Source organism: Macrobrachium nipponense, chromosome 8 (assembly GCF_015104395.2).
Source record: "Macrobrachium nipponense isolate FS-2020 chromosome 8, ASM1510439v2, whole genome shotgun sequence".
In the NCBI taxonomy this organism is placed as follows: domain Eukaryota; kingdom Metazoa; phylum Arthropoda; class Malacostraca; order Decapoda; family Palaemonidae; genus Macrobrachium; species Macrobrachium nipponense.
Window position 1 is genome coordinate 107236308 of NC_087203.1, and position 26593 is coordinate 107262900.

General features: G+C 37.5%; 1 protein-coding gene across 10 annotated transcripts in view; it reads left to right on the plus strand.

The window, feature by feature from the left end:
• LOC135222952 (thyrotropin-releasing hormone receptor-like) overlaps positions 1–26593 on the plus strand; it is a 576292-nt gene that overhangs the window by 208860 nt on the left and 340839 nt on the right. Inside the window, exon 1 of one of the 10 annotated variants that reach the window (XM_064261404.1) lies at positions 1005–1871. The exons of the other annotated variants lie outside the window; for them this stretch is intronic. Coding sequence (XP_064117474.1) covers positions 1337–1871 — 535 coding nt within the window. The 5' untranslated portion in view covers positions 1005–1336. Of the gene's footprint in view, positions 1–1004; positions 1872–26593 lie in introns of those variants that run through there. 10 annotated transcript variants of the gene reach the window in all.

Consider the following 26593-nt stretch of genomic DNA (forward strand, 5'->3'; position numbering starts at 1 on the left):
GGCCCTATTTGCGGTGTCATACGAATAAATACTTCAGCATCTCGGCAACCTTTCATCAGACTGCACCAAACATCCAATAATTTCCATGTTCGGTTGCAAGATTGAACCTGCGCACATTGGGGCTTGTGACGTCACGTAAGCGAACGTACGTGACTTCAATCATGCGCCATAAAAAAAAAAAAAAATGATTGGCTGCGTAGTTTGAAGTTTCGCGGTGAGGTGCTAAATGCTACCAAGAAAAAAAACATACCCAGGCGACAACGCCTTAATGAACTTAGATGTCCGGCGTTTTTCTCCAGTCCCTCGATGAGGGACTCGTGGGCGGAATGCAGACCATAGTCTGTATCATGGACCCTGCTCTATATACGTATATATTGTATAGGAAGTCTGCTCGGAGCCTTCGTTTATAACTGTTTCCTGCACCGCTGCTAATTGATATTTAAGTCTCCTTAGTTGTTTTACACAGGAAGGCTTTTATTTCTTTGGTATATTTTAAAGCTTTGTGTGGTTTTTGTTCTGTGTGTTGTAAGCAGATGCTCGCAATTAGTCGGTAAGTAGTTAATGACTAATATTAGTTGAAATATTGCAATTATTTCTTTTAAATCTACTCGTCAGTGAACCGTAAAGATTGAAGGTGTTGCGTACCTACTGGGAGTCAGTTCCTAATACTGTTTGAATTCAGGAAGTTAAATCATTTCTGAGGCAGTTTTGGAAAATTAAAGCTTTGTAACGCAGAAATATGATCCTCTTGCGACTCTTAAAAAAAAAAAGAAATGAAAAGAAGCGGATAATTGTTCCCACTCAGTAGAATACCAAGAAATTTAATTATGCTTCTGAAAAATACAAATGAATTTGTGAAAAGGGCATACGTTTAATCAGTAGGATGCTGTTTTAGGAAACATTACGGGTTTCATATGTAAATGCGTACATATTTTCGTTTTTTGACAAAGAATCGGCAGGCCATCGTATGAATATTGAATTATATGAGTGGCTCGTATAATTTACCTGAATTTTACTCCTTAGGTTAAAACTGAGGATTTTCCACTGTTGGAGACAGTCGGGACCCTGAGAAGGGATGTTTCCGGAAATATGATTCATAAAACTACATAACTGATAGAATAACACGTACCCTAAGAAGCATTATTAAAGGGTTTGGTATATCAAAATGTCAGTCTCTAGAAACCTGACTAAAAGTGTATCTCGTGTGGTAAGCTTCTTGATTGTGATTGTGATTGTGTTATATTGAAAAAAAAAAAAAAAAAAAAAAAAAAATTGATTTGGTATGAGGATTTTACCTTTGACGTTTGTGACCAATGATTATTAGTGTCTTAAGAAAATGACAGCCCAAAACCCCGCCACGTTTGAACCCACCTGGTATTACCAGCCTGCCCACAGTGGCCGACCCCCGGGAGGGAATCTTTCCTTTCCAGACACCTTACAACCAGAACCTTTCAATCGCGAGTCCCTGGACAGCGACTACAACTTGTGGGCTGATAACTTGAGTAATGGCTCTCTATTCCTGGAAGATTTCAATTCCTCCGAGGTGTGGGACGGACTCTACCTCGGAGGCAACCTCACCCGCACCTTTTTCGCGGGTCCTCAGGTCCACGTGGGCGTGGAGGTCCAGCTGTTCTCAGGGTGGGGCATTGGGGTGTGGACAGGTGTGCTGGTGATCCTCATGGTCGTGGGAGTGGCAGGGAACGTCCTGGTGCCCATCGTGGTCATGAGGACCCGAGACCTGCGGTCCTCGACCAACCTGCTCCTGGTGAATCTGGCGGCTGCAGACCTCCTGGTCCTGATGGTGTCCCTCCCGACGGCGCTGACGGAGCTCCATTCGAAGCCCGAAACTTGGGTGCTCGGCGAACACATGTGTGAGTAACCGGACTTCCTTTTAATATATGCTTGAGATATTTGTTTACTCCTCAGTAGTCTGACGGAAAGGAAAGCTTTTAAGGCTCATGGTATGTATTCGACTTGAGAAGTTACTGCATGCCTATGCTACAATCGGTAAGTATCTGTCATTTTTCTCATTAAGTGTATAGCGTACATTTATTTATGGAAAGTCATAGTCACTGCTTATCTTTATCATTTCCTTACTTTTCTTAAATATTATTACCAGTACGCAGTATCTAGGTATTTGAAGTTTTACTCGTAACAGGGAAAGCGACACTTATGTAAGTGTCGCTTTCTTTGTTGCATAAAAAAAACTTTTTCTTTCTTTTCTTTTTTTTTTTTTTTTTTTTTTGTCAGGTTCAGTAACGTAGAATAGATTTTTATGTTATCCACTTAATTTTTACCAGGATCAGCGATCATCATTTGGTGTTTATTTCCTGTTTTATGGTCGACATCATGTCAATAAAGTGCTTCATAATGTCACCAAGCAACTGATATTTCATACATTGTTCTTTATAAGCAGCCACTTTTCTTAATTATGTTAGACAAAGTCAGCGTATTTTTACTCTCTTGGTACTGTCAGTCATTCAATAAACTTACTAATCCCACTGTCACTGAATAAATATTTTATAGCAACTGTTTATTATACATTCAATTATACAGTTTCTGGTCTGTAAAAGCCTTTCAATCCATTTTTACCAATAGAACATAACTGTTGGTAGTCAGTGCGTATTTGTTATAATCATATCTCATCAGTCAATATTTTTCTTGTTCGTGTTGTAGTGCTTTTCAGAATGCGTATAATTTTCTTCCGTTTGATGTGCTTTTGTATGATTCTTTTAATTCGAATGCATATTCGATTTGCTGCGATAACCGTTGAGCTAGATTCTGCATGTTTTAAGTTCCTCATTGGACGAGTGGGGTGCGTACTCGCCTATCAATCTGGTAGCCCGATGCGGAACCCGAGGAACTTTTTTTATGGTGATTAGAAATTTGTTTCTCGATATAATGTGGTTCGGATCCCACAATAAGTTGTAGGCCCCGTTGCTAAGTAACCAATTGGTTCCTAGCCACGTAAATAAAAATCTATTCCTTCGGGCCAGCCCTAGGAGAGCTGTCAAACTAAGATATACTTTTTTTTCTGCATGTTTGACTGTATACTTAACAGCCAGTGTTTTTGTGCACTCAGTGCACTTTCTCATTCCCATTTCTGCGTTTAATTGTGTGTGGAATCTTTCATTCAGTAATGCATCCCTTTGTACAAACCATCTCTGTATCTGTCTTATGTTTCTATATAAAATGCTTTAAAAGGATCATTTCTGTAATTTACCTTTTGACAACTCGATGAATAGTAGAGTCACAGGTACTCGACCGAATGGCTACTCAGGCCTGTACTGGGAAGGGGGTGGGGGTGGGGGTGGGGGTTTCGAATGAACACCCTCCCCCCCCTAAATAATATTTTCTGGAAGTCCATATTTTCTGTGACTATCCTTTTCATTGACCTGTACTTACAAAGTAATAAATAACAATCTTTTGTTTTTTTGGCAAGTCTTTTTTTTCATAAATTTTGTTATTAAACATTAACATCATTCTTTAGTAGTTGGAAATCAAAGAGTGATAATAGGACTACGATATACGCCATCATATTTGTAAGTGATTTTAAGTAAAATTGTGTGAACCAAAGTCAGTTCTTTGAATAACCTCCGATCTGGTAGAAGGGCATAGACCGCATACCCAATTTTTTTTCTTAATACAACTAAAATAACATCTTCAAGTATTTCATCTTGTATATACCTATATATGCAGTGACAGTTGTAGAAGAAAAGGTCCAGTTTTTGGAAAAACGACCCCCCCCCCCTCACACACACACACACACACACACACACACACACAATTCTGGGTACGGGCCTGCTACTGTACCATTTATTACGCGTTCTATCAATCCCGTATCCTGCATGTACCACTACAATTCTAAGTCAGCGAATACCTTGAGTAATTTCGTCTTGTTTTCACAGAGTAGGGTTAGTTTGACCTAAGGAATAAGTAATAGGTATGATGTGATTTTTTCTTTTTTTTTTACTTTAACTGGGCTTCCTTTGAAGGACAAATGTATCTCAATGTGTGTGTGAGAGAGAGAGAGAGAGAGAGAGAGAGAGAGAGAGAGAGAGAGAGAGAGAGAGAGAGAGTATGCAGAATTTGGTAAGCATATATATGCCTTTGAAGTTGGAAAAGGATTTCACATTGAAAAATGTCTCGTCGTAGTCACAGATCTTGATGATATTAAATATCGTTTACGATTTCTGTTAACGAGATTTCACATTTTCTATTCGAACATTAAAGCGCCGGGATAACTTGATTAAATGCGAGATATTATCGTATCTGATCGGCCTGAATCTGTCCTTGCCTCCACCACATGGTCTTCCCCATCATCAGATTTTTATACCTCAGGTTATTGCACTTTGGGTCACCTGTGCTAGTTAAGTGACCAGTGTCTTAATTTAATTTACTTATATATTATATTGGCTGCGTGACACAGTCAGGTACGACGTGAAGTTTACTTAACCTACCTTTGACGGACCAGACCGCGGCATGGGTTCCAATTCTAGCAGCCACTTCCGTGCCGGAATGGTTGTCCCAGACGGTACTTAGTCATATGGAGTTATCCCATCTGTTTTTAACCCGTCTGTTCTGTGTCTCTCCTAAATTTGGACCGTAGCTGTCATAAGCGTAGACGTCAGTTGAGAGCCAAGCCTTCGGAAGTCCCTTTTATCACTTAGAAAAATTCATAATTCATTTTCTCGGTGCATTATTTGTCCCGCTGTGCAAACTCTCTCTCTCTCTCTCTCTCTCTCTCTCTCTGCTCTTTGCTCTTGTAAACACCTATTTATCAAAGGACTTCCCACTGACGTTTTGATGTTAATTAACCGCAAATGATCTAAGATCAACGGCCCCCTCAGTTGACGGAAAACCTTGTGCCGCCTGGCGATGCCCGGAAGGCAAATGGGCCCTTTGAAAAAAAAAATATCCAGGAAAACATCGCAAGGAAGAATGAAAGAAACAGGAGCAGAGAAAGAAGGGGACAAGAGGGCGAAGGTGAGGAGGGAAGGGAAAGAATTGAAATTGAAAAGCCTTTCTGGTGAAAAGGAATTGACAGAGGAGAGGGTGGAAGAAAGACAACTTCTGAATCGGACTTTCCACCTGAGAGAGAGAGAGAGAGAGAGAGAGAGAGAGAGAGAGAGAGAGAGAGAGAGAGAGAGAGAGACTGTTGTTCTTCAAAATAGGGATGAGAGAGAGGGAGAGTTGTTTCTCCAAATAAGAGAGGTTGAGAGAAAAATATTTTATAAGGAGAGGGCGATGAGAGAGAGAGAGGATGGAGGTTGAGAGAGGGGGAGAGAGAGAGACGGTAGGGAGAAAGAGAGGGAGAGAGAGAGAGAGAGAGAGAGAGAGAGAGAGAGAGAGAGAGAGAGAGAGAGAGAGAGCACTATTACTAATACCTAAAGTAAACCAAGTATGAAAGATGTAAATGCCTATAGACAATTACAGGCTAGATAAGAAGAGTAAGAAAAAAAAAAGAATTCGCGAAAAAAATTTGGCGAACATTATTTCAGAGACAGCGTAAGTTGATATGGAGTTTCGAATATCTCTTATTCAAAGCGATTTTAATATTTTGCCAGTCATATGACTTGCATATGTTGACTACTTGAGACTTCTCAAATCATTGTAAGAGTCTTTGGATAAATATGACCGCAGACTTGATTTATGGTGTGGCTTCGGATATATTTATCATGATTTTTATAAGATTATATTATGTTTACGATGTCCGTAAGTTGACGCTCAAAGCAGAATAAGTTTGAGGCCTTTTATGTTACGAAGATATGTGGAGAGGAGAAGATGGGATTAAATACCTGACGCAATATTGACCATGTATTTAAAAATCTTATTTGAAATCTTTCCTCAGTCCGCGTCGGAAAAAGACATGTCCCATGTTAATTTAATACTCTAAGGTTTAAAATCTCTGCTGTTATCACACATATATATTTTGTATATTTTCATACACGTAAACACTTTCTGTGTCTGTTTTCATGTCGTAAGGTTGTAATCAAACCCGCGAAGATGTTGAAAAAAAAAAAAAATTATTTATGCAAATGTAGTGAAGAGTATAGAGGAGAGCAGAGTCGATAATGTTGAAGAATGAAACGTGTTTATAAAATAACGTTACGGAATGAAATAGGTCTTTCTCAAAGATAGTTGATCTGACGGCGCGATGTGATTTTTTGTGCATTAAAACTGATGACACCTAAAATGGAAAAGAGCAGGCTAAGTTGCTAGTGCGATATATTCAAATGATTGAGGGAGGCTGGGCTCAAGATAGTGTCCGGCTGAAGATCAGGTTGGAGATGACTGTCAGGGAGGAATGTTTGGTTAGCTGCATAAAAGTTACAGGACCGGTATCCTTGAGAGTTATAGTAGATTATGTGGGTTTTCAGAGTCATGTTACACGTTGACAGTAGGGGCAGTATTGCAGATGTGTGGCTTGCTTGAGTGACCGCTTTCAAAAGAGTGGGTTTGAAGATCGGGCAAAATCAGTAATGTTTGCATATAATTGGTTTGTTGCAATTTTGAGGATTGTTTAAGATATACTTCAGGAGTGAATGAGATCATGTTTAAGTTGAAGTGTTGTTATGAATGTCGGAAAAACAATTGTAAGTCTTATGGAGGCAGTTGGCTGGAAAACTAGTAAATGGTGATGAAATAAATAAAAGAGCTCAATCACTGAACAGTAGGGACAGTATATGACGATCAGTGTTTAGCAGAAAAGCAGTAGTCTCTTAAACTAGATAACTAAGTGCAAAATCAAAATAAAGAAGTAAACAGATGGGATATGCATATGAGGAATAACGATAGAAAGGATAAGAAATAAAGCGAAATGAGTTACATACGAGCCAAGTTCAGGAAAATAAATATTTTCAAATATAAAGTAGGTGGTTAGGAGGTAACAAAGATGTAAAGCATGAAAATTCTGAATTGCCGACGGAATTTGGGTGGAAGAATGGTCGCCCTAATGAAGCAGGATTGTGTTTGATGATTATAAGATCCTTTATCCTTTACTTGAGAAAGGAGCAAGACAGTGAACCGGGGTTTTTCACAAGTCGCTTCCGTTTATGTGTACACAAACTTCGCTGTGACAACTTGTTGAGAGAAATACGACGAAGACAGCCTTGTTGTTATGCAAAGCTTTCCCCCGAAGGACGGAAGGGTTAAGAGATATCTGTAGGCCAAGCAGGGACCAGGGAATAAAAAAGATAGTAAAACTTCCTTATCGTTAATATGAGGAACCTCGGCTGTAGATGACGATCGGGAAAAATATAGATGGTAATCTTGCGGTAGACTCTTGGCTTGAGACAAAAGAAGTGTCTTGTGAGAATCGTATATTTGTCATGAGTCGTTGCTGAAGGGAGAGGGGAAGAGAGGCGAGTATGCAAAGAAGGACTTCGGATGGAATAGATTATAAAAGGCAGCTTTTGCGAGTACGCACAGCCATGGGGCCAAAAGTCGTAAAGTAGGATTAACTCATGTTTTACGCAGAGCTCAGAAGAAAAGGAACTATAAGTTTAGATAACCTCGAGCTTACGCCGAGCTTTAAAAAAAAAAAAAAAAAATCGAAAATTATCTTGTGTAATGCTAGACTTTGAGAGAAGGCAGTGTGAATTTCATTTCATGGAATTATTTCGAGTTGTTTTTATATTGCGGCGTGATTAATTAGATTACTGTAATTCTAGAGTCCTGTTTCTATATGGCCGACTTCATATTATTTGGAATCCAGTCTTGTTACATTATTATGATTATTATTCGTAACAAGTATATGATTTGTGGAACAAGTCATATACCTAAAAATTTTCTAGGGACCCTCCTTAAAATAAAAAAAAATATGCTCATATTTGGGAAGTGAAAGAACAGAAAGAGATAATAAGAATGGCAGTGAATACATTCAAGTGATACCAAATGGCAAGGCACGTATCCTTGGCTACAAATATCTAATTATATTAGAAAATAAAGGAGCCCAGAATAACTTCAGACTGGCCAGGTTACAGACGTTACGTCATAATTATACGGTCACCATCCAACTCGAGAAAAATGCCCCACATGAAATAATCTAGTTGGTAGGATTTACGTCAAAACTTGCGGGAATCATTTAATTAAAAGTAAGACCCATTTCGAAAGATGAGGGAAATTCTCATTAGGATCTATTCTTAATCATTGATCTGCTTGATTATTCCTTCAGTCTTTCCATTCGACAATTGGAGTTATTCAGCAAAGGTCGGTGTTTGAGGACAGCTGGAATTTCCACTCATATCTGCATGTTTTCATTTGATAGGTCTTGCTGTCTGAGAGATGTTTGTCTTACTTCCTTTTGCCGTTGAAGATCCTGCACCCATTCCCAGCTGCAGATGTGTATTTTTGGCCGCATTCAAGCAAAACAAGCGAGACACGTTCGCGCATTTTGACGTAAAAATGTCGCCTCCGGTGCATGTGTGTCGCAACTACCAGCAGACAAGAATCCGCCGGTGTTTTCGTGCCTAGGAAAAATAAAGATGCAATCCATTTTTGCATATTCAGAGCTGTCTGATTTTTTCCTTCATAGTCTCGCTACCTTCTGTCATCGTAATTATTCGTGGAGACTCATTCGGAGACATTAAAACTGTCTACCTGGGCGAGCTCGCCCACGTGGCGAGGAAGGGAGTGAGTGAGAATGGCGAGAGGGCTCAAGTTGGGTCATTTGGCATGGACGACAGGATGGATGTTCCTGCAGCAGGCATCGTCGACGGCGATGCTGCTGCTGTTGCTGCTGCTGCTGCTGCCGCTGTTCGAGAGATCAGACGGCGATGACGTTGATGAGGTCATCATTCAGGAGACGTCGGCATAATCTGACGCGGCCAGATGAACATCGCGATGATGTGGCCGTGTCTGCCGTTTCCATTCTGACAGTCCTCACTATTTGTGAGGCGGTGGGGGAAATGGGTCTTCTCTCTCTCTCTCTCTCTCTCTCTCTCTCTCTCTCTCTCTCACTGCAGGCGGTGTTTCTGGGGATGCTGAGTTAGCTCTTTCGGTTGTCTTCTTTTTTGATCCGCGAAATGGAATTTGCAAGACCCCGAGGTGAAAATTTCCGCGTCACGCGAAAAGTGTATTTGACGTTACATTCGCGATATCGTTAGAACAAAGTTCAGAGGGTTATCGTGATTTCTGCAGAACGTGCGTTCTAGCGCACACACACACACACACATTTTTGGCCATAGTTGGGAGCAGCTCCAGAGGAAAAAGTAAACGAGACAGCTTTCATTGAACCAATTATCCTAAATCTATATGTAGATCTGTCAGTTCTCTCTACGTGTCTCGTACCTGTGGTGCTGATATCATCATTTGAATTTATTCTCAAAGTAGTGCAAATCAGCTACTTCCCCATAGGGGGTTAGTTCCGTCCGTGGACCTCATGCGGTGCACTGTAGGCATTACTTAGGTTCTTTGCAGCGTGCCTTCGGCCCCCTAGCTGCAACCAATTTCGTTCCTTTTTACTGTACCTCCTTTCATTTACTCTTTCCATCCTCTCCTAACACTTGATTCATAGTGTAACTGCGAGGTTTTCCTCCTGTTACGCCTTTCAAACCTTTTACTGTCAATTTCCATTTCAGCGCTGATTGACCTCATAGGTCCCAGTGCTTGGCCTTTGGCCTAAATTTTATATTCAACTCAATTCGAACTACTTCCATTGTTACATTTATTCCAGCAGTCAGTGCTCCATCTGCCATCAGAACCTTACTCTTCCTAACATTTTCCTCAAACTTTATCCGCCTGAAAATGGTTTGAACCTCCCCCCACCATTCTCTGGAATCTTTTGATTGTAATCAGCCAGCACTGAACTTTTGTGAATTGCGCTTCAGAAAAGGTTAAGTGAGGGAATATGCCATAATAATAACTAAGTAAATTGCACATAGTAGTTTATGGATTTGGGGATATTAGGGCTGATAAAACGTCCTGGGGGAATTGATGGAGATTTGGTTATAAGATAAAATTTTGTTAAAAAAATAGCTGTATGAGAACTTTGAGAGTAAATAGTAGCATGTGGCATGCATTGGTCAAAGTAAAGCAGCGGATACCGAGAGCGCTTTAGTGCAGTTGGCAAGACATTGAGAATGAAAGTCCAAAATTGTTTTAGTTGTGATTGCAAATTTTTTTTATTTTTTTTTTGGATTTTTATAGATTCGAGTTTTCTGCAGAATTGAATGATCCAGTGTTTATGTGTGGATGGTGGTTCAACGCGATGCTGATGAGCCTTAATTTAAGGTGTGCATAGCGGCTAATATGGAAATTTGTAGGATAAAGGGTTCATCAACGCCTCATCTAATGTAACACGTATGAAACAATGACTATTGTGCTTATTATATATATGCTTTGTGTGTGTGTGTGTTGGGGGGGGGGGCGTGTTAGCCCCCATGGTCCAATGGTTATCAACCCTGCTGTACTGGTAGTAGACCGTAGACCCCACATCCACAGATATGGGTATGGTATGATTTAGGCTCATTCTCTGTAAAATACGTTTACTTCATTTTGTCTGGGTAGTAAATCATTTGCTCTTGCGTAGTTTGAACGAACTTTCGTTGTTTACCAGCCTAGGTTCGCAGAAGGACCAAGAACCACATCCCAAAAGACGTGCGGAGAACCTGTATCTTTCATTTCTTAAAAAAAAAAAAAATTGAATAATAATAATAATAATAATAATAATTAATAATAATAATAATAATAATTTAAACATTACTATCATATCTAGGCCGTAAGTCGGCGCAGCAATCACGGGAATACCAATCCTCTATTTTACCACTTTTACCTCATGAGAAACAAGAAAAATAAGAATTATAAAGCATAAATGTCTCCGATCAAGTAAAGTCAAATTCAGGCGAGTAGACCGATGTAAAGATTGATTGAAGCGAATTTGTTCGTCCTAACAACATCTCTCAAAGCTTTCAATTGCACTTTCAAGAAGTAACATTGCTCACAGATATGATGTATGTCATCCCCCGTGAAGTGGGTTGAAAAGAATATACACGTGATTAATATAATCTGTCCTGGCCACAGGGATACACATGTCAGACGCATGAGATTTTAATAAAAGTGTCGCCAGATGAGTGATGATGTTCCTACTGGTAGGGCAACTGACCATTCATCTTATTCTTCCCGGGACTTTGAGGCCGAATATCTGCAACATACCGCAACTGACAGCGGCCGAGGGAGACGGAGGTAATAAAATCAAGGTTGTAAAGATGAAGAAGAGGAAAATAGGATGCGAATGGCTACTCCAGCCAGTACGGCCTGTGACTGACGCCTCACCGAATAACATCTAGCAAAAAAGGAGAGAGAGAGAGAGAGAGAGAGAGAGAGAGAGAGAGAGAGAGAGAAGAGAGAGAGAGAGAGAGAGAGCTCGGGATACGGCCCTCACGCGCGCGCGCTCACACACACGAGAGAGAGAGAGAGAGAGAGCAGACAGACAGAATTTTAATATTAGCTAAGGCTTATTTTATAGCGTATTTTATATAAAACTGAAAGAGAGGTCTCTGTAAGTACAGACTCATTATTTTAGTATCATATTTTCCTTATATCACGTAGAGACATTCCTATCATATCCTCCTCAATTATTGTCAACACCTGGCCATAGGGAGAAGTGAGAAGAAGAGGTCTCGTGTCATTGTTGGCTTGGCTTTGGCAAACCCTGATCTGAAAATAAGAGCGTCTGCCATTGTTGTCATATAAGATGCGTAGATGTCAATTATGTCTTTTAACTTACTCGGTAGCTTTGCTTTGAATGACTTCGCCGCACGGGCTGTTCCTTCGGGACAAGTTGGTATACGTAGATCGTTTGTTTACATGTTTGGTAAGACTTTATCGTATTGAAAGCCTCTGGTTTGAATTTTGTCAGTCGACTGATTAGTTTGATATAGCATTGGAAGTTTAAGTCGTAGTTTTGGCTTAGGTTATTTCAGGTTTTTTCATCCATATCTTTCACATGTTTGAAATTATGATCCACGAGGGATGCAGATAGTTTGAAAAAGTATGCATAGTTTTATATATTTTCAATTAAGCAATGGTATTATATATATGAATAAATATAATATATATACATAATATATATATATATATTTGTAAATTAATATTATATTATTTATATATATATATATATATATATATATTATATATATATTATATATCTATATATATTATATCTATATATCTATATATACTATATTATTATATATATAGTATATATATAATGTGTGTGTGCTTGTATGTATGTATAAGCTGCTTCATATCATAGCATAACCCTGCCAGTTACATTTATCTTTTACTCATATTCGCTTCTTTGATATAATTCCCTTCTTTACCAAAAGCTTCTTTCACTTCACCGCTCCAGCACTTTCTAGGTCTTTTATCATATATCGTCCTTACTAACATCGAAATATATACTCCTCACAGAGTAAACTGAAAGCAATCAGATTAATCTTTTTTTTACATAGGTTAATCTTTTGCCTTTTTATTTATTGAGATTTAGGTTAAGCTTTTCCGCTTTCATATGCAACACTAACGGTTCACCCAGATATAAGCTGCCTCTTTATACCTTGTTCACATTCAGCATTCATGCTTCACTTCTATATAGGAGAGTTGGCTCAGAAGTCCCTTCTCTTTCAGGTCTTTTGTATGCACCCTGCTACCCTCCTTGCCTCACTTATTCGGCAACTCGCCTTTTTTTTATTTACCATCACTCCTAACATTTACTTCCAAATATTTTTGCAACTTTATTGCTTTCAGTCTTTTACCAATCCGTAGTAACCTTCATTGTTTCATCTTCTTGGTATTCGATTTGCCTTCATAATATTCCTTACTCATATGTACTTTCAACACTCACCCTTTATAACCACATTCAGGAAATATTTCACTAGCCACTACAGTTTGTCTTCACTGTCTAATCAGCACATCATTGCCAGCCAGTATTGTCCAATCCACACTCCTTCACGACACATTTTCCTTTTCCTACGATTTTGGACTTACATCTGTCATTCCTCTGACTTCTCGTGTCATTTCATTCATGAAGATGTCAAATTGCCGTAATGGGGCGTACCATGTACACACACACACACACACACACACACACACACACACACACACATATATAATATATATATATATATATATATATATAGTTATATATATATATATACCACACACACACATAAAATATATATTACACGTATATGTGCATCTTTGTACATGCGAGTGTGCATTAATAGATAAATACAAACTTTTCTTTGATAAAAGAAGCAGGAATTCATCCAGGCATTATTGTATATAAAATGTTTGCCTCTTAGCGAACTCCTCGTATGTGTTGATATTTGCCTGGACGACACCTTTAAAAGCCAAAGAGTTATTGGACACCGGTCTCCAAATAAAAAGAAAAAGAAAAAAAAGAGAGAAATGGAGATTGATGAAAGGATTATTTCTTGGCAGACAAGACCTGATTCGCCAATTAATCAGAAATATGAGAGAGAGAGAGAGAGGAGAGGAATCGAAGAGAGAGGATTGAGAGAGAGTGGAGAGAGACGAAGAGAGAGAGAGAGAGAGAGATCGCCGGTATAATCCAAATCCTTCCTGCTATATTTTTCATTTCCCCTCTTTTCTTATGTAAGAATCTTTGTTTTGCCCGTCCCATCGGCGTCTAATGAAAAAATAAGGACGATAACATCTCCTGTCAATACAGATTTTATACATTATAATTTTCTTTTCTCATCCCTTCTCAGATAAAGACTATCATTTTGCCCCTCCTATCGGCCTATGATTAAATATTAAAGACGACATGTCCAATCAGTAGAGATTAATTACAATATATTTTTATTATTTTCCCTTCTCAGTTAAAGGGCATCATTTTGTCTCTCCTATCGGCCTCTGGTTAAATAGAAAGGCTATAATATCTATGAATAGAGATTAATTACATTATATTTTTCTTTCCTTTTCCCTCCTCAGTTAAAGAGCCTTATTTTGCCCCTCCCACCGGCCTATGATCAAAATCTAAAGAGGATACCATCTATCAATACAGATTTTATACAGTATGATTTCTTTTCTCCTCCCTTCTCAGGTAAAGAGCATTATTTTGCCCCTCCCATCGGCCTCTGATTGAAATAATATAGACGATAACAACATCTCCCATCAATAGAGATTTTATAGGGCTGCTTTTTTCGCGGTCTAGTTATCCGGCTCCTAATATTAGACCCCTGATATGTGGCTCTTATTTAGACAGGGATAATTTTATGGCCTCCCACTAGATGCGAATATTTGATGCTCGTCCAACGATGTAGGGACATTATTGCTCTGTAGAAGGTGGGTTTGTGTGTTGGGTGGGGGGGAAAGCTGTTGTCACTGGGTGCTTAGGACGATGACAAGGAAATCGTGCAATTTCTTTAGAAAGTGTTATTATTATTATTATTATTATTATTATTATTATTATTATTATTATTATTATTATTATTATTATTACTGGTGAAATTGATATTATTATTATTATTATTATTATTATTATTATTATTATTATTATTATTATTATTATTATTATTATTACTGTTGGTGAAGTTGATAGATTTTTATAATTTTGATTATTATTATTATTATTATTATATTATTATTATTATTATTATTATTATTATTATTATTATTATTATTATTAATAGTCATTATTTTATTGAAAACGATATTTATTATTATTGTTATCTCAGTAGTACTGATTTATTTTGATTATGTTTTATTCATTTCTGATATTATGAGGACACTGAAAATACGGATGGAAATATATTCAGTGATGGATGAGCTGCGCAGAGAAATTTAACCGACTTCATAAATATTCTTCCATATGTTCTGCGGTGCTAGTTTGCTTTTATGTATTTGCCAAAGGGGGGATTCCGTTTAAGCTGCTTAAGGAATTTTCCCGACACCCGCGAAGATTGATCAAGATGTATGAAGGGGCTTAGGAATCGGGTGGCTTTTGTGCTCTCTGTGAATGAGGTCACGAATATTCTCGTCAAAGCGTAGTAGAAGAGATTAATCATGAAACCACGCATGTGTCTTATTAGAATGAAGGAGTGAGGTGTGTCTGGTTCATAGGCTGGCTAGAGCATGAGTTCTCTAGTCAACATTCATTATGAAATTCATAATGCATAGTTTGTATCTCCTCAGGAGTTTTGGCATTTTTTGTGACTGTAGGTACCCAGGGCCTCCTTTCTCGTGGTTTCAGTTAATGCATGTGGTCATGTTGGGAAAGTTAAAAGTGAAGAAGGAAAAGTTATGAAAATGGAGGGAAATGCAAGTGTTTAAGTAATTTGTTTAGTATTGCAGGATAAAATGTAAATGGAAAATTATGTGAACTTGAAGCAATTGTACTAAAAACCCTCCCAAGAACGACTTAGATAGCTTTGAACCTTATGTATTGATGGACAGTGTAATAGTTGTTACTAGTTTCTTTTAGATTAGATGACTTTGGTCGTTACTCAGATGTCATACTGATAATGTGGAAAGGTATAGTTTAAAAAATCCATTTCAGCAAAACAGAAAGGAATGATATCAGTGCTAGGATTATCTGTCGTATGAAATCGTTGGGCCTCGGGCACGAAGTCTGGAATACCGGCTAGCAAAAAAAAAAAAAAAAAAAAGAAAAAAAAAAAAAAAAAAAAAAACAAAAAAAAAAAAAAAAAAAAAAAAAAAAAAAAAAAAAAAAAAAACCGTCGTGTCAAGAACCTTTATGTAATTGACTCGGATTTCCAGTTTTACAATTTCATCTCAGAAGATGAGGAAAAGGAAGAAGAAAAGAAGTGGAAGAAAAAGGTGTACTTGTATCCCTTAAGGGGACTGTTAGACAGACGTTCAACATGTCATTTCATTTAAGCTCTCTCTCTCTCTCTCTCTCTCTCTCTCTCTCTCTCGTTATTATAAATGTTGAAGGCGTCTGTCCTCCATAGATTGGTAACCATGTTTTCCATCTATGTATTTTTGCTTTGTGTATTTAGCTCCCCCTTTAAATGATTGACTTGCTTCAGCTTTACGTCTGTTTGAGAGTATTTCATCTTTCTATGGTGTATTTTCGCACAAACTTCCATTACAAGTTTTCAGAAAGAGACAATACGGTTATATGTGTATAGCACTTAGCACATTTAATCTCTGTGGTGTTACGTAATTTTCCACGTACTAGCCGAGTAGGTACCGTGTAAAAAGTATAGAGTAAATTTCATCAAGTCATCTTTGGTCTAAAGCTTTTGCTGCACTCTCCAAAAAGCCTTATTCCGTATTCATAAAGTTTAAAATTCATAAGATTTAAACTCTGCATCCCTGAAGTCTTTTAAGGCTTGAGAAGCATACTTTTGGCACGAAGCAGGACTTCATCAAAACTCTTATATATAAAATTTTTTTTGGGGGGTTGCGGGTTTTGGGTGTGTAGGTGGCAGGTAGGAAACTTTGGGGGGATATTTGCATTTTGATGACGATACTTTTTTGAGCAGCTGTCTTCGCCGTGTTTGTTCCCATACGCCCGAAACGAAAATAGGATTTTGCTCATATTCGCATCCTCTCGGGGGTTTCCTTCGGTGACATTTCTCGTTGTTTCTCTGATTTTTCTCCACCTTTTGCCATGTTTTGCAGATTTTGGCTCAGCGGCTAATATCACCATGTCAGAATGGGTTTTATACGTGACCTGGACTGCATCCTTTATTTTTCTTGTTTGATTTAACCCTCCAATTTTTAAGAGATAAATTTGAGTTTATTTAGGAAGAGAAATATGTAAGTTTTAATGCAGTGATCAAGCTTGATTTGGGTAGGGTGCGTCTCGGTCTCTGCCGTAACGCTTGAGAGAATAGGAGACACAAGAGGAAACATTTTGATTACTGCTCTGTTGCATTCCCTTTTTCAGTGTTTGGGTGGGCGTTAAATAAATGTTGCTTACTTAAGATAACGAATTCCGAACCCTACAATTTCTTTGGTATGACTTCGTCATGTAGCAAGGACATTATTTAGAACAGTTTAACCGTGTTTTTAACAGTGCAGTTTTTATTGTCCTTGACTTGATATTTACACCTTAAGGTCTCAAAAGAGAATCAGATAATTTACTCATTAAAAGCTAGTGTACTTTGTAAAAGTATTGCACTGGTTTTTTATTATTTATATATGAGAGTAGAAACTACCTAAAATTACAAAATGTTTATAACTTAAAATATTGAAAAAGATCTTTAAGCGGTTGCCGTAAAATCCTTTTTTTTTATGGAAAGAGTTTACTGTTAGTATTTTGCTCTAAAAATCTTGCTTTTGAATGTTGTAAGTGTGATTGTTGTAATCAAGAGTCCTTTTATTATCATTTGCACATTTGTTGTCCTTTTACCCTATATATATTATTATATATTATATATATATATATATATATATATATATATATATATATATATATATATATATATTATATATATATTTAATGACGGTTTGTTGCACTGTTAGTGTGGGTATCCAGTTCCACATTCAAGTCTTTTCCACTCTTACTAAGAGTCTGGAGACCCGAATCGAAAGGAGAATGCCAAAGCCTTAGAAGGAACAGTTAAGATATTCAACGTTCAGGGTGATCCGAAAATAACACAAAAACCAGAAAACCAGCCGTACGTCTTCATACTATTTTCCTTTTATGATTACTTCGTTTAATCATAACGAGAAGGGTTTATGAACAGATCTTAGTCTGTCAGCAAAAGGATGGAAAGCTGCTTGATTAGCTTTATGTTATGTGTCTCTTCTTCATTTATCTGTAGCAGTCTGGGAGGTTATTGTATTTGGCTGCCTCCTTGTCCACTGTTTAGAATAATTGCATTTTTTTAAGAACCTTATCTTTTATTTCATTTTGCTTTAACTTTGGCGTCTACTTCTCTGAAGAGTTGCAATTTTTTGGGGGGCACCTTTCTGAATTCTGCTCTGGTGGATAGATGGGTTGTCAACGGTTCATTTTACAGGACACACACACACACACACACACACACACACACCCCCCACTTTTTTTGTTTTTTTGTTTTTTTTTTTAACCACTTTAGATTTCAAATTTCTTTGAAGCCTAACCTCACCTTTTACTTTTTAAACTTAATCTGCTTTCTTGGTATTTCCAACACATTCTTGATATTGGAGAGTATCATGTTTGTTTGGAAAGTAACGTATTTGACTTTTGTTTTTCGTGCTGTTCTTGACACTTATGTTAATCATCCAGTTTGCGGTTAATTTATAATCATTTTGAAGTTAGATGAAAGAAACTCTATAGTTATATCATCGTTCTCGGATTCCAGGCCGTAGAAATACAAATTACGCGAGAGACAAGATTTTCAATTCATTTTGAAATTAGATGTAAGAAACTTTATATAATATCGTTCTCGGATTCCAGACCATAGGAATACAAATTACACGAGATAAAATTATTAAAATTACTGTCCAACAAAATGGAAAATGAATTGTGCGAGAGATACCATGCCCTGTCAGCCTCACCTGTCAACATCTTCAGATATGGGAGAAAGAAGGTGTCAGCCCCACGAAAGCAAAAGTCTCTCTGGGGAGAAAAAGCTGGGAGAACGAGGCGTCCCTTTGCGAGTTAGATAGCGAAGAAGATTCGGCGTCAGCTCATTTCTTCATCGATATATATCACATCGGTAACATGGGGAGACTATGGTGATCAAATGAGGATCGTTTGTTACACCAGATCACCGGGGGTCGTTTGAGCCGCCTCGCACTCATTTGCAACGCACGGGAAACGCAGCTAAGTGGGCCATAATTCGCCTGGTTAGATGATGGAGAGAGAGAGAGAGAGAGAGAGAGAGAGAGAGAGAGAGAGAGAGAGAGAGAGAGAGAGAGCAAGTTGACAGTATTTTTGTCATCTGATTTTGGATAACTTCTCATGCCTTACGGATTTTTTCTTGTTAGCCAAAATCACGTTTCCTGATGTTTAATTGTGCACATATTTTCATATGAGAATTACAATCATTGGCAAGATTATTCAGATTGAAATGATCGATAACAGAATAGGTAGTCTCCAATATCCAATAATATATGTTTTGTATCCACTGTATTTTACCTACTATCTGTTTTTATTTAATCTATTATTCCATTCATTTGCAGCCCTTTGATCTATTCCTTCTTGCTTTTCATTTTAAGTTTTTTATTCATGTGTCCTTACCCCAAATATGTTTTTATATCCCAGTTTTTCAAGATAGAGCCTTAAAGAGTTCCCCTTACCCATTAAGCGCCTTACAAATTTTTATTTATTTATTTATTTTTTAAGAAACTGTCTTTTTCAAAAAATAAATAATTAAATAAATAAAGAAGCAAGTACTTAACATTATTCAAGCTTCAGTTCTTTATAAGGTGTCACTGAAGATTTTTCATCAAACTGTCATCTAGTCCTTCAGTGCTACAATTTACCACTCTTCTACTTAGGAACTATTTTTTTTCAGGTATTTTTAATTTTCCAACTGCTGCCATGATTGTCGTCTGATTTATACAGGATGCTGTTGTATATATAACTTTCGTAATGCGGCCTAATGAAGATTCAAGAAATGATTATATGAGTCAAATAAAATTTTCAGGGATGCTTGCTCCTGATCAACTAATTTTTCTCAATTTTCTGAAATAATATGACCACTACATTATTTTTCACACACACACACACACACACACACACACACACACACACACACACACACACACACACACACACACACACATATATATATATATATATATATATATATATATATATATATATATGTGACAAGCAGATAGCAAAACCAGGCATTTCACGATATATGCCAGAAATTTCAGGCAGTTCGCGAAATGCCAGCAGGTTTCGCCATCTGCCTGTAGCATCTACGTATACCGTAACAGTTTTGCTCCCAGATACCAAGCCAAGAACAACCTTTAATACCAAATTCACTCCATCTTGAGAATAACTTACATTCAAAGGGGAGTATATATGTAAGCAAGTACAGATATATATATATAATATATATATATATATATATATATATATATATATATATATATATATATACAGTAGATATATATAAATATATACATGCATATATATATATATTATATATATATATATATATATATATATATATATATATATATATATATATATATATGTGATATACATATATATATATATTAAGATATATATACTTATATATAATATTTCTATTTTAATGTTTGCGATTTTATTTTCCCCCTCCCTTTCGTTGTTCTTTTGTTTTCTGTTGTTTCCTTTCTTCTTGTCACTGGGTGAATTGCGATGTGTTTCCACTACTTTTGTGTGGAGCTGTTGATGCATTTTTTTTCCGTCTTCATTGAACAAGTAAAAGTTTTCAACTTCCCAAAAGTTGATGATGATGTTGCATTGCTGTTCCCTCTTCGGATGTTTTTCCTTCAAAGCAAATTCTTTCTGGTTTTCTTCTTTTCTCCTCATTCAATGTCCAATAGTTTGGCTTGAGGGTAAACTCAAGAAGCACATTTCATTTATAGATGTAAGTTTTATTTATTTTTATGTAATTTCTTATTTGTTACATATTTGTCAAATTCTTAAAGAATTGTTGCATTATGCATTTGCATGTTTTTAGTGTTTTTTCTCATTGTATATGTTTTTATTAACGTATTCCTCTCTTCCTCTTTGGTTCTGTTTGGGTTTTTGGTCATGGTGTGTGTCCAATAATAATAATAATAATAATAATAATAATAATAATAATAATAATGACATAATAATAATAATAATAGCATTTATTTACCACTGGTTCCCCATCCCATTGTGAGTTAATATTAAAAATATTCTATGTACGGCCTTTTAGTAAATCGTAAAACTATGCTTAGAAAAGCGTATATTATTTAATTTCTGATATCTTATAGTACTGAATTCACATCTTTTGTCTTTATATGAATGGTGTGTCTAACCCTTTAATTATTGAATCCCAAGGCATTGACTTGATATTCCGGTAAAGGTACTTAGTTCCATCCTGTTGGCAGACACATATATAGTATCGTGGTTATTAAAATTACACATGTATGCATAGAGGGCACATAATTACTTTTTATTTTTCGGTGCTTGAAACAGCTTGGTGTTTGGGAAGATGGGGACAGACCAGTATTGTAAGAATATCTTAATCTTTTGAACCATTATTCTCCGACCCCGTAGGGGGTATAGTGCCGTCAGTACACCTCACGTGGTGCTCTGTAGGCATTACTTAAGGAGCTTTGCAGCGTCCCTTCGGCCAACATCTGCAACCTCTTTCATTCTTTTTACTGTACCTCCGTTCATATTCTCTCTACCGATGGTTTCATAATGTAGCTGCGAGGTTTTCCTCCTGCCACACCTTTCAAACCTTCTTACTGTCAATTTCCCATTCATCGCTGAATGACCCTATATGTCCCTGCGCTTGGCCTTAGGCCTACATTCTGTATTCTACTCTATTCTATAATTATTCTCCTATGACAGTTTAGATTGCCCATAAATTAATCGACTCTTCGGCGTTCTTCAAAAAGGCAGGAAATCGTTCGTGTGATAATTGCACGCTAGAGTATTTATTATTTCAGACAGTTTTATCTTTATATCTCTCATCTCCGCCCCGCTCATAAGTGGTCGCCTCATGCGTATTCATTTTAATATGCAGATTCAGAAACTTCGGAGTTCCTTTCTTCACGACGAATTTGGTAAATATTTCACGTTGGATTAACGCCCAGAGAAGAAGTTACTTCTCTTCAGTGAGAAAATGCGGGCACAGAGTTTTTCTTCATTTCATCAGTTGACCTCATTCTCATGCTAAGTGGAGGTCATTATGGCGCATTAGTGTCCTTTGAGTCAACTTTTTTTTTTTTTTTCATTTTCTAAGGCGCATGCAGGCTTTATGCTTTATTCTTACCTGTATTCCGTTTTCCTTTAGATAGCGAGACACACTCATGGAATTTAGTTAGCAGTGAATTATGCGCCTATTCGTTAAGTGATTGCAGTTGCAAAAGCACGTCGTAACACTTGCATCCCAAAAGACTTGCTTAGAGCTGGGAGGCTAACCCCTTTTTATCCACCTCCTCTGAAGTGAATAAGTACACGAATACAATCAACACACACACACACACACACACACACACACACACACACACACACACACACATATATATATATATATATATATATACATTCTAGGGCACAATTTTTCACGGATACAACATTCATTGAATAGAATGGCTTTTTCACTGTTTACCAGCTTTTTTGAAATTGATTCATATTTTCTAATTATTTTCTTCACTTCATTGTTCAGGTTACTAATGGACACATAATGGGGTTCTTCCATTTACTCCAGTATTTTTACAAAAACGCGACAGCTGTTTCGTCAACCTATACGTATTGACGTTATCAAGCGTACTGATACAAATATGTTGTTGTTGTTTAAGATTAAGCTGGCCTTGTGCCAGCACGGGCTCTTGCTCACAGAGCAGCCCGTATATACAAATATGAGCCTACATGCGTTTTGTGACGTCATGAGGACGGAAAGGTAGTACAATTGCCAGATACTAGTTTTAATTATTTACAAAAGACTATAGTGAAACATAAAATAAGACAAATAAATAATATGTTAACAGAAATTATATCAAAAGTTGAAAGTAAGTTATTTATATACAAATTTACATAAATATATATTAATTACATATATGTTTAATTAACAAAATGTCATTGTGCGCTCCTGTCCGCGTGTGGTGATGGTCTTGTTCCACGCGGTTGAAGGGCTGCCCTCCTACACGAGGGCAAAGATCGGTCTGGCCTCGCGTTGGATGTTTTAAGGTTTGGTTTTGGGCGTTGCCTGGCGATGCTGACGGCTTCTGATATCAATAAACGATTGTAGTTGCCTTCCTTGTGTATTATTTTGGTGTTTGTGAGAAGTTCTTGTAAGGATGGTTTTTTATTGTGGGTATCCACAAAGTGCTGGTGAATAGCACCTTGGTCTCTGTGGGCCTGCATGCGACGTTTGAGTGTAGTGGTTGTGTGTCTGATAGCATTTTTGGGGGGACTGACATTGCTCGTCAGCACAGACAAACTTGTATACTATATCAGATTCAACCTCTTTCTCCGTCGATGGAGCCGTACTATTTTTCATTACCAGTGAGGCCGTAAGGTTTGGCTTGCAGTAAATTCTTGCTGTTATTTTGTTATATGGTGCTAGGGGGTGGTTCCTCTTCGCAGTATACCAAGGAGGGCTTTCCTTTCGTCTTCGTGGTGTTTGTTGCATGATATCTGATGGTATATCACTATTTTCTTTGTCTGTTGTGTGTTGTCCCTCGGGGTCGGGTTATGGAAAGCCTCTAATCTCTTTTTGACAACTTGCTGGATCATGTCATCTGGGTAGCTGTTATTTGTGAGCAGCTGTTGAACTCTGTTAATTTCTTCGTTCGTCGCTTTCCTCGTCGAACAGTGTGTTAAGGCACGTTTTATGTATGCATTTACCACAGACCGTTTATATGCATCAGGGCATTCTCCTCTAGCATTTAAGCATCTCCCAGCATCTGTCTTTTTAGTGTATACGGTGGTATTGTATTTGTTGTTTTTCTGGGTCACAAGTACGTCCAAGAAGGGGAGCATTTTTCTCATTACTTTTTTTTTTTCTACCGAAATAAAATTTAATGTAGAATTTGCTCGGAGTTTATTCACTAATTCATCTATGTCATTTTGCCCTTTGTTGTGATAAAGATATATCATCAATATATCTCCCATATAACAAAATAACAGCAAGAATTTACTGCAAGCCAAACCTTACGGCCTCACTGGTAATGAAAAATAGTACGGCTCCATCGACGGAGAAAGAGGTTGAATCTGATATAGTATACAAGTTTGTCTGTGCTGACGAGCAATGTCAGTCCCCCCAAAAATGCTATATCGGACACACAACCACTACACTCAAACGTCGCATGCAGGCCCACAGAAACCAAGGTGCTATTCACCAGCACTTTGGATACCCACAATAAAAAAACCATCCTTACAAGAACTTCTCACAAACACCAAAATAATACATAAGGAAGGCAACTACAATCGTTTATTGATATCAGAAGCCGTCAGCATCGCCATGCAACGCCCAACCTTAACATCCAACGCGAGGCAGACCGAACTTTGTCCTCGTGTAGGAGGGCAGCCCTTCAACCGCGTGGAACAAGACCATCACCACACGCGGACAGGAGCGCACACTGACATTTTGTTAATTAAACATATATGTAATTAATATATATTTATGTAAAATTTGTATATAATAACTTACTTTCAACTTTTGATATAATTTCTGTTAACATATTTATTTATTTGTCTTATTTTATGTTTCACTATAGTCTTTTGTAAATATTTAAAACTAGGTATCTGGCAATTGTACTACCTTTCCGTCCTCATGACGTCACAAAACGCATGTAGGCTCATATTTGTATAGTACGGGCTGCTCTGTGAGCAAGAGCCCGTGCTGACACAAGGTCAGCTAAATCAAAAACAACAACAATATTTGTATCAGTACGCTTGATAACGTCAATACGTATAGGTTGACGAAACAGCTGTCGCGTTTTTGTAAAAATACTGGAGTAAATGGAAGAACCCCCATTATGTGTCCATTAGTAACCTGAACAATGAAGTGAAGAAAACAATTAGAAAATATATATATATATATATATATATATATATATATATATATATATATATATATATATATAGAGAGAGAGAGAGAGAGAGAGAGTGGGTGGGGGTAGAGAGGGCAGGATGACTGCTATAGTAGATTCACATCAACCGTGCATTTGAAGTGTAGGCCAGTCCCTTACGACGCTCCTGATTGGCTGTTGAGAAGCCAATCACAGGGCTGGAAACTCTGTCTCTCTCGAGATTTCACACAGGCAAGATGTATGTTCCACCTCCCCTGAAAGACGTATACCTCAGGAGAGGTGGAACATAGATCCTACCTATGTGAACTCTCGAGAGACTGAGAGTTTCCAGCCCTGTGATTGGCTTCTCAACACCCAATCAGGAGCGTCGTAAGGGACTGCCCTAGACATCAAATGCACGGTTGCTGTGGATCTACTATAGTGCACTTGCTCATTCATTTATGCAAGTATTTATAAATGCACTTGTACTCAGCAAATGAAACTACATGAATTGTAGTCGATGAGAAACGATTCAGAATAAGATTTGGCTTCAGGTTTTTCATGAATTTGCTTTTGGCAAAGTGTCTGAGAGGGACCTTGCGAATTAAAAGATTAATGGTTTGTCATTAACACAAATATTAGTATGTCATTAGTAATGATTATTTTCTGAACGAACGCCATCGTTACTCTAATATACGTCCGGTTTGGTCTCATCAGACTGGAATAGAATTATTTTGAAGTTTATTTTCATTTTTGTTATGATGCAGACTCGCTAATGACTTAATTCAATAGTTTTATTTTGAGATTTAGGGCTGATTCGGACTAGGCAAAGGATTCAGTCCATTTTACTGAACATCCCATAGATAACTATTATACTCGCAGCTGCATTTTACACTTCACGTGAATTTATAGCGAGACCCAATTCGTCTCTCATGAATTAATCTGAATTAATTTGTGAATTTCAGCGTCATTGGGCCTCATAAAGCTAAAATGTGAAGATTAAACGTGTAAAGCGAAGCCCAATTCAAACTGCAAAATATAAACGCAGCCATTCATGTATTCAGTGCATTCTTTACGTTATAAATCGTGTTTTTCACTTTTAGGAATCACGGAATGGCGGAATAATGGAAATCGGAATGGGAACGCCAGAGTCTGTTTTTGTGGTTTCAATTTATCCCTATTCTTTGCGGTTCAGATCCGCAGGCAAGGGGGTTGGGTCATAAGAGAGAGAGAGAGAGAGAGAGAGAGAGAGAGAGAGAGAGAGAGAGAGAGAGAGAGAGAGAGAAGGGGTCCGGGATTGGCGAGGTGAAGGAGCGAGACTGGTGCTTATTTTTTTTTTTTTTATTATTAGATTATCCTCAATAAACGAGGCATTCATCTGAGTAATGCAAGGAAAAATATCTGGTATTTTTTTCACGATATCAAACGTATTATTTGCTCAGGATAAACCCATTGTGGTACTTAATTGAGTCTATTTATCTCTCGCATCCGTCTCCTCCGCTAGGTTTTGTTTGATCCTCCATCTTTCGCTTGGAGATTTCGTGAGAATTATTTCTCTCTCTCTCTCTCTCTCTCTCTCTCTCTCTCTCTCTCTCTCTTTTGTGTTTGACTCCTTGGACTTTTGCCATATCTCCGCCTCCTTCTCCGAGGGAAAAGATAATCATCGGTCCTTCCCCAGAGAGAGAGAGAGAGAGAGAGAGAGAGAGAGAGAGAGAGAGAGAGAGAGAGAGAGAGACTTGCAACTTGACAACAACTTATATGTTTTAAAAAGAAACCACACACTCTTGAAACTACTGTAGTAGAATACTGGGTTGTAGTTAATGCTAACATTTGATTTTCCACATCCAAATTGTTATATAAGGAAGAACGGCTTAAATAATGTCACATAAAGAAGGGATATTTCTAAATCTTATGAAGCTGTCATCCTTAATCGTGCGAGAAATATTCCAGG